The sequence below is a fragment of the Channa argus genome, chromosome 9 (assembly GCF_033026475.1).
Source record: "Channa argus isolate prfri chromosome 9, Channa argus male v1.0, whole genome shotgun sequence".
NCBI lineage: Eukaryota > Metazoa > Chordata > Actinopteri > Anabantiformes > Channidae > Channa > Channa argus.
In genome coordinates, this window is record NC_090205.1 from 9,574,689 (window position 1) to 9,592,631 (window position 17,943).

Below are 17,943 nucleotides of genomic sequence, written 5' to 3' on the forward strand. Positions count from 1 at the left end.
GTGTAAAAATGTAATCATCATCAGTATCTGGAGTTCAATAACTCTTTCATCTGTTATTCTGCAAACTATTCAACATTAACAGTAAGCCGTTGTGTACCTGTGAGCAACTGTAATCCAATATTTTGATGTGAGCACTAAGAGCCTGGTCCATGATGTCCACAGGCACATCATCGCTGTGTGCCAGGTTCCACAGCAGGTTAAGGACCTTGTGGGCCATCACACCATCCTTATCATCCTCAGCCAAGCGCCGGATAAGTTCCAGAAGTTTTTCACGCTGCTTCTTACTGGCATTGGTCCAGCTAGCCTGCACAAGAGGAACAAGGTAAGATATTAAAGTAGCAGGTACAACAGTATGTTGTTTTGATGTTACACCTTAACTCCAGTGTAATTCAATCCCAACAATATGTATAGGTAGTGTGTAGCCTTTATTAACTGTGACTTATTAAATGAATACAACTCTTCCTCACCTTGAAACAATCAAAAAGGTGATCAAGCTGCTCAGGTGAGAAGTCCCAAGCCAGCTTGGCCAGGAGGTCATGGACATTCTTCACAATGGCCTCATGCTTACCAGCCTGAAGATGTACAAAGACAAAAACATTGCTTGGTTAAAAAAAAAACACAACAATACAGTCACCTCAACACTCAGAAGGACATATTGCACTGAGGACAATTCACAGCAGTTTAGCTTAAGAATTGAAATAAAGTGTAATATTGCTGTATTCTACATGTGAAGCAGTAAAAGCTAAAGCAAGTAACACAATATAAACTGCAATTTTACTGAGACCAATGCTCTTGATATTTATTAAGGTTATCTGACCCTTAAAATAACATACTGGATGGAAAACACTGGTCTCATAATCATCTTGCCTGTTATGCAGATTATTTTCCTTTTCCATGCACTGTTCATGGAAACAGGGTGGATAGGTGGACGCTAGGGATGCCTTAATGCCGATACCAGTATCTGGCATGGAGCTCAATTCTGCATTTATGTTCTTTAAACCGTAAAACTGAACCCGATACCACGTTAGCCTCTGCAGGTAGGCAAAAGTGGAAAAATTGTCTGTGGTTTTGAGCCATTTACTTTGAGATCAACAACAACAGTTATATATAGTATAGTATAGTTCCCTTTGTTCCTCCAAGTTATTTAAACTTCACATTTTTGGGTAAGCGCTATAGTCCATGTTGTTCACACTTTTCCATTCAGGATCTTAGCCTAAATCTGTGTTTGGTTCTTTTTCATTTTCTTTTAGTTCTTTTCAGCAGAAGTTGCTGTATTTGTTTAACACTGCTCATGGCCATGTTTGTTTTGGCAAAAGAACTCACAAGAAAACAGTGTCAGTTTTACTGTACCTGTGCAGCCCAGATGTTGTCCAGATCCTGCATTGTAAGAGCTTTCTCTTTGATAACAAAGCGAAGGATCTTCTCCAGTTTCTCAACATACTGCGGCTGGTGCAAACTGTCTCTTAGCACAATAGAGAGGATGTGGTTCTGCTGAATCCACTCCTGAGGTAGGGAAAGGAGAGACAGAAAAGAGAAGTAGACATTAGAGACGGAACTATTTTATGTAAAATACAAAAGTTATAACTCGAACTTACCGCCATGCGCTCTGCAGTTAACCACTCCTCCTCTTCAGGGTTATGCCGATGAGTGTAGTATGATACACTGGAGATAACCTTGTTAACTTCATTTAGTGCATTCATTTTGCCATTAAAAGAAGAAATTTGCAATAACCTGTAAAATAAAGTTGAGTGCATTACATTTTTATCGTGACACTATTTCCCAGAAATCTTGTTTTATGAAAAAGAATTCCAATAAGAGACATAATTTTACTCACCTAAGAATCATTTTTAACCTAAAAATCTCTAAATTTTTCACCGTCTCCTCCTGCCCTGGTACACGAGAAGCCAGATTCTTCAAAGACTTTATTATCATGGACAGTGCGTCGTTTTTGGCTTCATTCTTGGCCTCTTTTTTAAGCTCCTCATCAGTGAGATTCTCTAGAAACTGGGGAACCATCTCGATGACCGGAAGAAAGTACTTCTTTACTGTGTGCAATGTGAGGAACTCGTAACACTGGCCAAAAGGCCTGTAACACAAAATCAGCAAATAAAATTGATAACATGATCACTGACACAACCTATCCACAATGACTTTTCATCAAAAACAGTCTCACTTAATAAGTGCAGCGATGATCTGGACGTTCAGTGCTTGGCCACTCATGAAGCGATCGTGCAACATTTGAAACCCGTTTAACGTGCCAAATTTGTTTATTAAGTCCACCAACCAGCCCTGTTAAAAAAAAAAAAAAAACATAACATATTTTTAGTTTTAGTTACAAGTCAAAACATTTTTTCTCCAAACTAAGTTCCTAGTTACAAGCATACAATATATTTCCGTGGTGCTCTTCCTGTAATTTATCTGAAGACAGGATCAAAGGTACTGTGGAAGAGACTGTGTTTAGCGGGGGCAGGTAAATCAAAGTTCGCCTAACGTAAATGCTCTTTTTAAATAACTAATAAAAAAAATTGCACTGTAGTTACAATTTTAGTAAGGTCTGAATATCAACTTAAAAAAAAAAAAAAAAAAAAGACAGTAGCAAAATCTGACTTAATAGTTGCACTGTGGGACCCTAAGAAGTCCTGGGCACCCTGCCAGTAGAGGCAGACAACCAAGTAATGCGGCAGTACTGTTCATGCTGACCCTGGGCCCACGCTGTATTCATCACTCTTTCATTGTAAAATTCCTATTCTCTGGAGTATGCATATTTTCTTTTAACCCAATGCTTTCTGACATAAACACTTAGTATCTTGATGGACATGGGTTTCCTATTTTTTGATATCAGGCTACTCCAGAGAGGGACTGTCTTAGTTTCACAAAGGGCCCTTAGATTAAGAATTAAATTCCACTCTTTTTTCTCAGTGACTGTTCAAAACAACATTTTCTACATAGCTAAAAATATATGATATAACAAATATATTTAGTAGATGGGCACTATCTTGAGTGTATACTGTGTTTAAGGTATTTCTCAGATTGCAGAATGAGGAGAATGAGAAAGTCAGTTTTAAGAAAGAGTTAAAGGATGAGAAAGAAAGATTCATGTTACCTTATAAAAACTTCATTATTTTGAAAGAAAATTTTCAGTGTTTAGTCAAATGTTGTGGTCTTTCACCTTAGGAGATCGTGGGTCTGGTGGTCTGGCAAAGAGCTCATCGTCAGCCAGCTGTGCTCCAGCAGGGACGGTCTCAGAAGGCCGAGTGCCATTGTAAATGTGGAACTTGCAGTGAGGGTTTGTGGCCATGGCCAGCAGCTCCAGTAGAGGGAACCAGTCCTGAGAGAGCTTGGCCACACACAGCTCCACCAGACGATGTGTGTTGTTGATGATACATCTCTGTCAAGCAAGGTTTTCAGGCAGAAGAGCATTAGAATGATTGAAAATGAGACTAGAAGAATGACAAAGGCCTGCTGGGATATGTCTTTCATCAGAAAAACTGATCAATCCCTAGATTAGTAAAAGAAAAAGAATGTTCTCCTTTACCTAAGCATTGATTATCTATATCTACAACTCACAAATTTAGTTCATAGAGCAGTGACTGCTTTTTGAAAAAATAACATAATTAAACACCTTAAAACTTTTGCACACTGGGCTCTACCCAAATAACTTAGGATATCATTTCAATGGTTTGGGTCAATTATTTAAATATTGTATACCACTGGTTCTTGTTTTGTTCTCAAAAACTGAGTGTTATAACTGATAGTGTTTCATTAGTACAAAGTACCTGGAAATATGAGAAATACTATATTATTCATGGCTTCTGCCCAGTTACCCTGCAGTCAAGCAACCCCTGATGAAGCAGCTGCCACATACTAAAATCCTAAAACAAACCACCTGTCAAGTCTCACATTTTTCTCAATAGACTTAATTGCTTAGTGTCTTTACTTCCATCTCAAACCAGAGAAACAAATAAAAACCTGCCTTTTCACATCAATAACATGAAAATCTCCTGTTGCGTGAGTGATCTAAAGTATCCCAGAGAAGATTTTAGGGTCTTCAGTTATAGAGTTTATAAGAATTCTCCTTTAAGTCCTTGTGTGTCTCATCGGTTTATTGCGAAAAGGTTCCACAGATCAACCTACCTATTACAACACAACAACCAGCCTCAGCTACCTTTAACAAAAAGATAATTGATCACTGCTGGTGTTGACTCTTTCCCTCTGCTATACAAAAAACTAAAAAAAAACTAAATTTACAGTAGAGATCACTGTCTGAGTACAGGTTGTAGTCTGACAGTCAGCTATGGCAAAGATGTCAAAGAATAAGTGAAGATAAGATGCAAATGCTGACTAGTGCCGCCTGATAATGATACCTTTTTTTTTTTTTCCCCCAACCTTTCATAACACTTTTAACCCTGTCCATTTGAAATAGTACGGAGTAGCTGTTGTGCTCTGTGGAAACTGAAAGAAGATGCAAATTCTAAACATGATTATCAATTATCAGGGAAGATTTTACCTGTAAATTTGAGCTTGTGTAGAGCCATTGTTCAACTCATAAACTCTAAGGTTTTAAGTTGTTGATCATTTTATCTGAACTTCTTGAAAGCCTAGGAGCATTAATTTAAAGAAGCTAAGAGTTTGATTAACCAAAATACTAAGCAAAAATGAAAACTCACATGTATTTCAAACTTCCAGCCACTGACTGCCTCGTCGGTCAGGATCTTTGTGAAGGAAATGGTCAGACCATCTCGGAAAAACCTCTGACATGCTTCACACTTCACATCCAGTCCTGCAAGGAAAGGCATTTTTCAAAATACCACTCAAATAAATTTTTTTTACAATGGCAAATGAATTAGATTTATTTGTAAATACACAGCTTTAAGAGCATGAATGGCATAACAAGCCAGACAAAGGTTGTCTGCAAATTCTAGAGAGGTATATTCAGTGATCTTTAATACCCCTACATTAAATTTTTTAAGATTACATTCAAAGCCAATATAGACAAGATATTAGACTATTTAATTTTAAGTGTTGCAGTTGGCAAATGGCCGATGCATGAGCTGTTCTGTTGTCATTTGACTCCTATTCAGTCAAAAAAGATCAATATCTGAAATTTGACTTCAGTCACACTATGACATTTCACATTTACTGGATGGGAGGGTTTTCTATGTTTACTTAAGTGCATGTAAACATAGCCATTAACAAAAAAGGCAATGCAAAAATGTATTAACAATCCAATAGCAATGTTATTCCTGACAGAATTATGAAAAGCTATAGACTTTCAAATTAATCAGTGAAAATAATTTGAAAGATTAAAGATTATTCTTACCTTTTTTACTCAGGTCTATAGCAGCTTCCAAGAGCACTTCTAACTCTCCTTTTGGCAAAACTGGTACAACCCAACGAGGCCTGGGAAAAAAAAATTGAACATAAATATTCAGAAAAGACAGATCTACACATGTAAAAGCATGAATATTTCATGGACAATATATGCCTGCAACCGATAGAGCTTAGTTTATTTTGCTGTTAAGCATATTTTCTTTGTGATCTGTTCACACTGAATGTGAAGCAACTTTTAAAACGGGGCAAACAAAATCAGTAGAGAGTAGTTAAGAGACGATGCATCAGCTACTTTTAATAATGTTTTTAATAGTAAAACTTTTCCACTTATTGAAAATTTTGTAAACAGAAGGGAAAACCGGAGTGTGTGGAATTAAGTACTAAAAAAAACAACAACACTGTTGTTTTTTTTTTGTTGCAAGTCATAGTGCTGAAAAAGGGCTGAACTACTATGCAGCCTGTTGAATACCTGTTGATCATGTCATCCAGCTTGGCTAGGTCAGTGTGAGGGAAAGCAGGCTCCTCTTCTTCCAGCTGAGGGGGGCCATCCCCCTGGCCCTGCTCATCTGGTGGGCTCACTGGAGAGTTCTCATTAGATGAGTTAGGGGATGATGTCTAAAAAAAAAAAAAAAAAAAAGACACAAGACACACACAAAAAGAGAAACCCAATCAACATCTGACAAGCCTTAATAATATCTGTGGATGTATTAAACCAAAATGTGAAAGAAGAGGTACGTCAGGCAAAGTATCAAAAACAAAAGTGCCCCAAAAAAACAACTGTCAGTCATTACGTTAACAAAAGTCACTCCTTCAGTTATCTAACCCAGGTTAAAAATATTAATATTATTTATAAATATTTGTTCAATGTAAAATTATAGAAATGGAATAGGAATTATGTTTTATGGGAATAGATATAGATCTGTTATTTTGTGGCTGATACTAGTCGATACAAAAAAACAAAACACGTCCTTGAATGGCCCACAGTGAAACAGACTGCCTCACTGCTTCCCCAACAGCATTAGTGTACATTTTATAAGTGGGTGTGTTTTCCTGTATAGATTAAACCATAATCTATGCCAAAACAGAAGCAAACATAAAATGCATTTTTAAGTGCAAATGTTATTTTGGTAGAATTTTTTGATCCAATCAGAACTGACTTACTGACCCTCAAAGCAAGCCTTGAAGTTTTAGAGCCGTTATGAACACTTGTTTCTATAGTGACATATGCCAGTGAAAAGCTAAGCCTGCTTCTTGTATGCGGGTTGGGTTTCAATTGTTTTGGACACGCACAGCAGGTATAAAGAGACAGGTGTCTCTCCTAAAAGGCCTAAAAACAAAGCCATTCAAATCCTCATTCTGATAGTATTTGTCATACAAACAATGCTCTTTCATCCAATCTACCCAAAGGAACTAAGAACTGAGGGCTGGCATGATGGTTTTAGACGTAATAATGTGGTAGTATGTGGGCATATCTCTGTTACAGTTCTGTCAAATGGAAAACGTGGAATGGTGTTAGAGTAACAAAAGCAACCATGTGCATCTATGAATATGGTTGTGATCACCAATGTGACCATTCCTTTCTTCATCTCATCTAGTGTGTATGAACATCAGTGGTGGTGTAAGCAGCTGTGTATAGGAGATTAAAAGGACACACATAGAGATGCATAACAAAAATATGAAATGTGGGGGTGTGTGGTGAAGGCTCCTTCTGCTTGGCTGACCTACATAGGCAGCTTGCCTCTCACGTCTCATCTCTAACCAACACAGGCCTGCACACACACATGCACAGAAACACACATATCCTTTATCCATCACTCAAGAGGCTCTGTTCATTGATGCCTCGCCTTGACTCTCTTTCTCCCTCTTTTCCGCTCCCTCCTCCCCCCTCTTTTCACCCCTTTGGGCATCTGCTTGCAGTTAGGTACAGGCAATATCTGTTAAAATAAAAATCTGTGCTGCAATGTCTGCACTAACAAAAACAACATTAGAAAACACAACAGGTTATTTTAATAATGTGCAAAGAGAATAGAAGTGCAAATCACACTGATTTAAGACAAAATCAAAAGAATAATTGGGATGAAAATTCTGGCAAAATACAGACAAGCTAAAATTATTAATAACTGTGGGTGCATGCTGAGTATTAGCTGGAAAGAGAATGCTGACCTGGTTCTGTGGCAGTGGGGGTTGGCTCTGAGCATCAGGTGCTTGGCCCTGGCTGTCATTGCCTCCCACCGGAGAGCCACGCGTGGTGGCCGTCATGCTCGCCACAGGGCAGATCTTGGCAATCTTGGCCTCTTAGGGAGCACAGGCCAGGAGGGAACTCACAGCCACCTCAGCTGTGGAGCAGCGGGAAGAGAACCCGAACACACAAGAGAGGGACACAAGCACCTGGAGATCTGGATGTGCCGCTGAGACCATTGCATAACCTGAAGCAGGGAAGAAGGATAAAGGTCAGAATTATCAACTAGGTGGTTATGTTACTTGCAATACACAAGCAAAATGGGTTAACAAATGGTTATAATCTGTTCCTTAAGAAATTTCCATCTAAATCAAACCGTGCTGAACATGCCTGTGCTAGCTAACAATTAAGCCAATCCAGGCCTTCAAAGCTGGATTATTAATAAGGATGCTCCAGCAATGCTGTGAAAGTCTGATATAAGCCACTAATTTAAATATCATTAGAATACCTGGTAGCAATCAAACTATTCCTGACTCATTAATTTTATTACAGTAACAAAGTTACCCGCTGCATTTTTTTTCATATTTACAATTCTTCTTCCCCACATGCATGAAACAACATAATTATGTCAAATAATATAACTGTCACATTTTCACATAGCTTTCAATAACCAAACGTACTAAATCTGTCTTAAACTCAAATCTTGTCTCATGTCCCACTATTACTATTTTTACTTACAAGTACTAAACTGGATGAGAGGTATAGTTGAATATCACATTTAGGTAATCTTCCAAAAGCTAGCTTTAATCTGAACTTTTAAATTCTGTTGTAGCTTGCTAATATAAAACCTCCAAATGGTCACTTTGGGAAAACAATCACAGGACACTGGCTACCTTAATTCATCAAGTCCCAGCCATGAGTATCACCTCAAATTTGTGAGAGGCTAGACATACTGCCTCGGGAGTGAAATGGTGATATACATGTCATGAGGGGTAGTGAATTAAATACGCTGGTATTTTTATTTTCCTATTATCTCTTTAGTAATGATAATCATTATGCCTGCCACCTGATTAATAGATGCATTACTTGTTCTAAATTAGGAGCTAATTTAAATGTGGCAATTGCCACCACTTCAACAACAAACCCTAAATAGTCTGAATCATACTCTCTTATTAACAATTTTTTTTATTATTGCAATAATATTGTGGTCACTAATGTCACTGGGCACATTGTGACATTGCTATATCCTACAGCTAAATGTAACACAAGAATAAGAGGTCAGATGATCAGACACTTAAAGACAAACAAGCAGTGTGACCAGATTATCTAAACTACATTATCTGGTATTTCAATAACAGATAAAGTAGCAATATCCCCTTAACTGCAGAGGAAAACTGTTTAAGCATATGAGATTGTGGTAGGCAGGGCAAAGTTAATGAAGGAAGTTTGTAAACTGCAGTGTGTTTGCCATAGAAGATTTGGGGAATACAATGTGCATTTCAACTTTTATTGCAAATGCAACCTGCAGCTCATGGTTAAGGGGCTTAACATAACTGCAACTGCCCCTGTTTGACTCAAGTCATGTTTGTTGCAAATCAAACTCCTGGACATTATTTACAGTCTCACTCTACCAAAACTGACAAAGTTTAACATGAAAAACTATTTAAAACAAAGACAAAAGCCTGGAGGCTTGTCTGACTGCATGTGTTCTTTCTTTACCCTGTTGCCTATGTGTCAATGCCTAGCCATTCTCAATTCTCAACAAACAACTTGGTCAGTGCAAGGTCTTCATAACTATCAGAAATAGTGGATAAAATAAAGAAAATAAGTCCATGGAATTCCCCTTTGAATAGGTAAAACATGATATACTTCATTGATTAAGCACGTGATCCTTCTTTTAGGGCAGCAGCAAAACTCAAGTCAAATACTATTCTAAAATAAGCTGAGAGGTTATTTGTTATTTCCTGCCTCCTACAAGCTTACCACTGGACGACGACAAAACCACAAGTAAAAACCCACGTAAATACTGGAAGATATAGAAAGGGCAAATTTCGTGTGATGATTTCATTACTGCACTTATGTCAACGCAATCAACGCCACACCTTTCCGCATCCAATTAATCAAACTAAGACCTAAAATATAGAATAATTTTTTTTTTTTTTAAATTAAGTTTGCAATCCAAGGTGAAAAAGACTTGCGTTACTGTTACAGTAGCAGTAATTTGCTTTTATAACAATCGCTGCGATAGAAGGTGTAAGGTGCAGTGAATCATTACGGGTAGAAGACGTGACTTGGTTGCTTTTAGACTTATGTAGAGAAACATCAATAATTCACCAGATCCGGTTTGGTGCACATTATGCAAAAAAAAAAAAAAAAAAAACTGCAAACAAATAAGGTAACCCAAAACATGAGAATATAACAATACTAATAACTGCTAATATTTCCTCTTTTCTAGGACATGACTGTTTGCCAAAAGCGTGTCTTGCACGAATGTGCTTCACAACAATTTAGGATGAGTGTACTAAACTGATCAATTTCTATTAAAATTCTAAATGGGCAAAACAAAAACTTGTCAGTGTATTATTAGTTTGAGGGTAGTGAAACTGTATTATTTCCTATTTTACAGGTGGCCTGTGACATTTGCTTCAACATCTGAGGTTAATGTTGCAGCTGTCACTACAGATAGTTCACTATATTACAGGCATCATTCGATGTTAAATATGATGAGTGCCTAACTTACTGAGAAAGAAATGGCACATCATGTAACGTTATATAAAAGCTTCTGTCATTGAAACCACTCAGTAACTATTTACTAATGGGGAATGGGGTGGGTTAATTTCATGACGCACAGAAAACATCATGTTATGTCTTATCAGTATGGATAAGAGTGACATACAGGTTAACATTAAGTTAGGTACAACTGCGGACTTTGCAGACTCAACCGGCTTTGAAACATTAACGTTGGTGTTATTTAAAAACATCTCATGGGTGAAGACATCGGTCACGTAACATTATCTTTGTTGTCTTCCAAATCTTTAAAATACGACCGTCCAGGTGCAGATACAGCAAAGAGGGATATGAACGTGACATAACTATCACTAGAAACCAGCGCCTTAACTACCGTGAACAGCTGGTGGGTTAGTTAGTTAACGCCTGCAGCCTGTTAGCTGCGGCACTAACATTAGGTTAGCTTACAAGGCGATCCGCCCAGAAGCAGAGGAGTGAAGGCCTTGTCGCCCAAAACCCCTTGCGCCGAGACACGCAGGCCTCATTTTTCGGTTGGGCCTGACGTTGTGGTAGCCGAATAAACCTTCGCTATATAACTGAACAGCTCAAGAGCACACCGAGGGTTTGGTTAATAACAAAAATAACCGTCGATCTCACATCACTTCCCCTGTGTTAGCGTTGACAAGCAACGTTCCTGTTGTGCCTTTTGAAATTAACCCTCGCACCGTTCGTGCCAAAGCCGAGTAATCTAGATAAACAGTTGATGTTAGCTAGCGTTAGCCGTTAGCTTACGTCCGAATAAATACCCGGAGCTGCATTCAGCTAGCTTACATTTCTATTTTGACAACCCGCTTGCTGATATGACTCGACAACTTCGTTTTATAATTATACAACGAACGTTCTGCAAATAAGCCTTTAGCTTTGCAAATATTTCAACGCACACTATAAATTAAACCAACTAAGTATCGCAACTAGACAATGTTAAACATGTTAGGAATAAAGGAGTCGTCTATTTCCTGAAATGCAGTTCACTTAATGTTCTGACCTGTATCGTCCAACGCTAACTTACAAACTAAACAAACTGAAAATAAGACCTTGAATCCCCAAGTTATAGAAAAATACTATGGGCAATGTGATTTTTATATAATTGATGCTTGTGAAATATAAACAATGCATTTAGTGGATATAATTGAATCCCAGTAACTTGTAAACATAAGGCGTTAAAAGGAAATATTCCATTTCAGTCTGTAGACAGTGCCGGGGACCACAAGCGGGTAGCTAGCGCTAGCTTGGATTCAGTGATTCCAGCGGGGTAAGCTAATCATACTACAGGTACTATCCAGATCGTGAATTGCAGTTTAATGGCGTTGACATTCCCAAATAACAAATAAGCACTAAATATCAAATAACAACCACCCATCCCTTGAATAACACAATCAACCCAAAGGCGGCAATGTTACCTTGGATCCACCACCAGCTGACGCTACTACTAGCTGTAGCCAGCTAACAACCACCAGTCAACGTATCGAGCTAGTTAGCTACCAACTCACCAGGAATTTGATGACTTCCCCCTCTATTCACGGACTATGTCCAGCCTTGAACGATGGTGTCGTAGTATCTGGCATAAACGCGGCCTATATCTGTGACAGTTTCGCAGGACACAAACCTGTTACTAGAAAGATCTAATTCCTACGTTTTTTCCTTTGCTTCTGGGTGTTTTTCCTGCGTCACCGGCGCGGTAACAGCCCCCTAACTCTATCTAGTCCGATTTCTGAGGCTTGTCACTTCGGTCCCAGCAATCACTCACAACTTGAATCAGTTCAACATGGCGGAAGCGCAGTCGGGCACAGATGATGCTCAGCAAAACATGCCAGACCACGGTGAGAACAACAGCTAGCGTTGACGATGAGCTAGTTCACAGCGCAACCGAGTGCAGCTCAGCAAACACAACACCCGCTGAATGGAAAAGGCATAAAATCCTTCTCAATTCCGATAAGTGACTCCAGTTCCAGCACGGATCCCCAATCCGTAGTTTGCTGAAAACCAAGCGATAAAAGGCAAAACTGCCTGACACACTTGATCATATCGCCTCCTATCGCACGGTGGTCACAAATGAACAGTCTATGCATAAAACACACAGACACAGACACACACACATATACACACACACACAAAACAGCAAGCAAATGCACACAAAGTGACGTTTCAGCATCGTTCAAATAAAGTATGATTGAAACGAAACCCAGACAAAAGACAGAACTGACAGGATCACATGTCCAGCCAGACTAAATTATAGTTATAAACAACTATTATACTGTTCTATCTCTTCTATTTTGCACTTGCTTTTGATGAATCTCATACATAGCACTTTGTTTTAATGTTTTCTCCCTCAAGTCACTTTGGATAAAAGTGTCTCTTAAACCACCAAAATTGACATGCTCAGAGTTAACAAGATGGTTACAATTAATATCTTTGCAGTGTTACCCGCAATATACCCCAAAACACTAAGACGGAATTTTACTGTAAAAAGACATTCAAGTGGGAATATACTATCTAAGACAAAAACGTGAAGTCAACTATGAAGTTCGACTATACTTTTTTTGAATAATTTTGCACCAAATGGTTACGCACAGTAAAAGCTTTTAAAAACCAAATTTGTTCTGTGCTCATATGAGCATGTGACTATTTTGGTAGAAGAGACTTGAAAAACATAGGGAAGGGTGCCTGGTGGCTCAGTGGTAGAGCATTGGGTTGGGATGCAGACGACCACGCGTCCTACATCAACAGGTGTGGCCTCGACCACCAAGGGCAATCCTGGCCCCAGTCCCGAGCCCGGATAAAAAAAAATGAGAGGGTTGTGGCAGGAAGCGCATCTGGTGTAAAAACTCATTCCAAATCAACATGCAGAACACGTTCCACTGTGGCGACCCCTGAAGGTACAAGTCAAAAGCCATTGATTTTGAGCATGATCATATCAACAGGAGCCATACACTTTATTTTTTTGGTGGTGGTGTTTTTAGGCTAAAGGATAGGATTTCAGGTCTGATCAAAGGCTTTCGGCATCTCCCTTCAGGGACCGGCTGGGGTGGGTTTCGAGCACACAGCCTTCTACATCCCAACCCAATGCTCTACAACTGAACCACTACGCCCCCTATTGTTGATACGATGACGCTGGCGTGATTAAATCACATGACTGGGTCAATGGTAAACATCTTTTAATGTGGTACATTAATCCAAAATTCAAAAGTTTTCAAAAACAACTGCAGACTCTTAAGGGTTAACTACATGTTTCTACCAATCTTTGTGCACTGTGTACATTACTCCTGGAATACATTATAACCCCCAAATTTGCTAGTAATACAAATTATTTATCATCCACCAAGACTGGAAAAATGGAAAGACCTGTATAGGGCCCTGTGATCTAATACAAAAGCCCTGTAATAAATAGGTCTGTAGGCAGCCAACTAATGACCAAAGAGAATTAGTTTTCTACCACTTTCAAAGCACCCATGAGTAGTGGCTGCCTACAGTCCAAACTAAGTCTGTAAAAGACAATAAATACTTATTCAATGTATGTGTTTATACTAGTGTGTATCTTTTAAAATATAATTTATATTTCTATAGCCAATGTGTTCTCTACAGTTTTTTAAAATGGAGAGTCTTCAGTTCAAGAGGAATAAAATAGAAGTAATAGAAAGACACCAGGTCTGTTTCGACAAACTCAAATGGCAAACGCAAGGCCCATTGAAAATACAACACAATCCTGTGAACATGTCACTCTGCCCACTTACCATCCTGTACTATGTTCTTTCCGTCCTCACTGTGGGTTGTCTTGGTCTAAAGGGGACTTACCTACACTTAGAGATGTACATAATTTGAATAACCGCAGGTTTATTAATAGAAGCTGTCTGTATGCGAGGGATGTAATGAGTAGAGAAACTGCCAAAAGAAATTAAAATTATAATATATTCATACCTCCTATCCCCTTTGAAATTACGTCCCTCAGAAATTAAACAGTGGATGTTGTGTTTTATGAAATGTGAAGAACTTTTGTAATCTTACATTACAGCTAACTGAATAATGTTGTGGTTTGACAACCATTCAAAACATTTAATAGTGGCATTACTAGTCACAAAAAATAACAAATAACAATAAATAAATACTATAATAATTGTATTACTCCATGCTGAAAAAGATTTTTAGTTGCAGTTAATAAACTAACTTAACTAAATATAGACAAGTGCAGTCAAAACCTTCGGTGACCGATCAATGATTCAATGATTACTTCGTGATTAGTAAGTTTTGCGTCCATCTAACTATGCATTTGCATCTTGGTGATCTTGTGAACCATGTGTTTGAAGTGTTGGATGGGCACAGGTTCAGAAATTAGTGCTTTATGTATGCAAAATGCAATTCAACATATAACTGGCTGAGGCAGTACCTTTTAATCTCAGCAGCACCTTTGAGTACGGTAGCAAAGTAAAAGGAACCACTTTGAGCTACCTTTGAATCATGGGTTTATGAAGACAACTGGAGAAAGTGCCACCTCTCAGCCCTTTAGCCAGTTTTGCCTAGCGGCCACTTACAATTCTGCAAAGAAAGATTCCACTGCAACTCAAAACCCATTTTCATAATTAACTAAAAATATGAAAGATAGATTTTAAAAAATGAGAACAATGTCAGCCTTTGCTCCTACAAAAGGTACATAGAGGCCTTGTAATTGTAAAATTTTGTTTAGCCAAGTCTCTTTATGTAGACCACAGCCAGACACAACCTGTAACGTGGAATCAGGGAGGCAAAAAAAAATACAGCAACAAAATATCCAGACACTTCCGAAACACAAGAGATGGACAGTATCTCTGGTGGGCCATCCAAACCTTCACGGACTATAAACCAACCACACAGACCTGTGAGAGTGACATCACATTGCTGAGCAGCCTCAATGACTTCTTCTGCCAATTCGATATACAAAACAACACACTGGTACAGAAGTCTACTCCTCTTCCGGATGAACAGGCCATGTGGCTCCATCCAGCATGAAGAGGATCCTCTCCAGGATCAACCCAAGCAAGGCAGGTGGACCGGACAAAATACTTTGTCGTGTTTTAAAGGACTGTGCTGAGGAGCTCAAAGATGTCCTGACTGACATCTTTAACATCTCCCTATACCAAACGTTTGTCCCCAAGTCTCTCAAAGCCCCTACAAGCACATTCCAAAGAAGTCCCGGCCATCATACTACAATGTTTATCAGCCTGTAGCACTGGCTACATCATCATGAAGTGCTTCGAGTGGCTGGTCATGAATAATAAGCACATACTTCCTTCCACTTCCTTTCAGTTTGCTTACAGTTCAAAAAGGTCCATAGAGGATGCCATTATCGCATCTCTCCATCCAGCCCTTACCCACATGGACTCTATCAACTCATATGTGTGAATGCTTTTCTTTGATATTAGTTTAGCATTTAATACAATCATTAACCAGCAGCAATCACTTAGGACTCAAAACCTCTTCTTGTAACTGGGTGCTGGACTTTCTAACAGAGAGGCCACAAAAGGTTCGGGTCGGTGGCAATACCTCCAGAACTATCACACTGAACACAGGGGCCATACAAGGGTGCATGCTTAGTCCGATGGTCTTCACCCTGCTTACTCATGACTGTGTGCAAACCTACAGCACCAACCACATCATCAGGTTTGCAGATGATACAACTGTGGTGGGTCGCTTCACTAATAACAATGAAGACAACTACAGGAATGAAGTAAACCAACTGGTCCAGTTGTGTAAGGACAACAATTTCTTCCTCAATGTAGGGAAGACCAAATAGAGTGTTGTCACAGCATCTTCCACTGACCATCAACAGTGGAGAGGTTGAGCAGAGCCAAATTCCAAGGCATCCACATCTCAGAGGACCATCCCCTGGACCTATAACAGCACATCGGTGGCCAAGAAGGCTCAAACACGCCAGTACATCATCCGGAAACTAAGGAAAGCACGAGTCCCAAAACCCATAAGGTGCTCAGTCAAAAGTAACGTTCTTGTTCATTATGTCATCCCGATGTTAACTCTAAAGAGTGAGTGGAAATGTGCAGACGGAGTAGGTGCCGAAATACTCATGGACTCGTACAGTGAGTCACATAATCAGGAAAAAAACAAGCCACAAAATGTTTTCGGCTCATGCAGGTCTTCAGTCTGATAGCCAGCTCATATAAAACATGCATGCTTTCAATCACCACACTTTTGAGAATCACCATAATAGCGATTTTGTTGTTGACTTTTTCTCCACTTTCTATTTCCATATTTTCTGCTAATGCTGTGCAAAAGCAGTTCACGAGGAAGAGATTAAATTTTTGGTCAGTGGTGTCGCTATATGTTTAGAGTGTTGGTGGACTCCCGCAAGTGCAATTAGCTCCCCTCCTCTTTTTCTCTATACATTTATTTGTCCCCACTGTTGCTTTTTGTTGCTCTTTTCTTTTCTCCCTTCACTTTCCACTCACCCCAACCGGTCAAGGCAGATGGCTGCCCACCCCGAGCCTGGTTCTGCTGGAGGTTGCTTCCCTTAAGGGAGTTTTTCCTCTCCACTGTTACCTATTGCTTGCTCAAGGGGGATTTGTTGGGTTTCCTCTACATACTTGTGTAGTCTGGACTTTATTATGTAAAGTGCTTTGAGATGACTTTGTTGTAAATTGGCGCTATATAAATAAAGTTGAATTGAATTGGTGATTACGGCCTATGCCACCTAGTGGATAACAGAGTAACTCCTCCAAACATACAGAACCTTTTGGTTTATCCCGTGGGTTGCCACAGTGGATCATCTGTCCACATGTCAATGCCCTTCCTGACACAACCCTCCCCAATTTCTACCAGGCTTGGACTGGCACTGCACAGCCAGGGAGGGAAATAGGCTTTTGGGGGTTCAGTGTCTTGCCCAGAGACACTTTAGCATATAGCTGGGACCAGGGGTTTAACCACTGACCCTGTGGTCTGTGGTTAAACCCTTACCCTTACCAACTGAGTTACAATCTCATAGTCACCCCCACAATATAAGTATCAATGTAAGTCAATAATCAGTCTGTTTACATGGACTTAGGTAGCTAGGTTACAGTTGGCTTTCTCAGGAAGCTGATTTCTTAACTGTTCAGTAAACAAAAAAGGTGGTTTCCAAAATTGGGTTACAGGAATTGGGAAAACCTGGTTTCCCAGTTTTTTTGCAGTGATAGCTGATTTCTTTGCTCAACCTGGTTTCTAACTGACTTTGCCCAACTGCACGTGTGTAATAAAAGGCTGCAGAAAGGAAAAAGTAGCTGAGTGAAAGTCTGAATGAATAGAAATCCCATTAATGGTGCAATGTCGTCTTGTATTTAAAACAAAGTCCACCTAAGTCAAACAGAAAATGAAAACTAACACAAAGTCTTGGGGAAGTAAAAAAGTTACCTTCCCCCACAGATTTTTTTAAATTCAGACAGTTCAATTCAATTCAATGAAACTTTATTTATATTGCACCAATTCCTAACAAAGTCATCTCAAGGTACTTTACAGATTAAAGTCAAGTCTAAAAAGATGCATAACATGTATATGACATGTATAACAAAACCCAACAAATCCCCCTTGAGCAAGGCCCAGGGAACAATGGAGAGGAACCTCCAGCAGACGACTCAGGGTGGGCAGCCATCTGCCTTGACTGGTTGGGGTGAGCAACAAAAAGCAAC

General features: G+C 39.3%; 1 protein-coding gene across 10 annotated transcripts in view; it reads right to left on the minus strand.

The window, feature by feature from the left end:
- Positions 1-12,208, minus strand: part of usp9 (ubiquitin specific peptidase 9) — a 34,366-nt gene extending 22,158 nt beyond the window's left edge. For 6 of the 10 annotated variants that reach the window (XM_067516129.1, XM_067516128.1, XM_067516123.1 and 3 more), the window contains exons 1-12: positions 11,788-12,208; positions 7,495-7,757; positions 5,801-5,946; positions 5,321-5,400; positions 4,668-4,780; positions 3,170-3,388; positions 2,174-2,289; positions 1,835-2,086; positions 1,596-1,731; positions 1,351-1,503; positions 468-572; positions 98-304 (exon numbers count right to left, since the gene is read on the minus strand). In XM_067516129.1, coding sequence (XP_067372230.1) covers positions 98-304; positions 468-572; positions 1,351-1,503; positions 1,596-1,731; positions 1,835-2,086; positions 2,174-2,289; positions 3,170-3,388; positions 4,668-4,780; positions 5,321-5,400; positions 5,801-5,946; positions 7,495-7,590 — 1,623 coding nt within the window. In that variant the 5' untranslated portion in view covers positions 7,591-7,757; positions 11,788-12,208. Of the gene's footprint in view, positions 1-97; positions 305-467; positions 573-1,350; positions 1,504-1,595; positions 1,732-1,834; positions 2,087-2,173; positions 2,290-3,169; positions 3,389-4,667; positions 4,781-5,320; positions 5,401-5,800; positions 5,947-7,494; positions 7,758-11,697; positions 11,715-11,787 lie in introns of those variants that run through there. The other 4 variants (XM_067516130.1, XM_067516126.1, XM_067516124.1 and 1 more) reach the window with 2 other exon arrangements.
- Between the last annotated feature and the right edge of the window lie 5,735 nt (positions 12,209-17,943).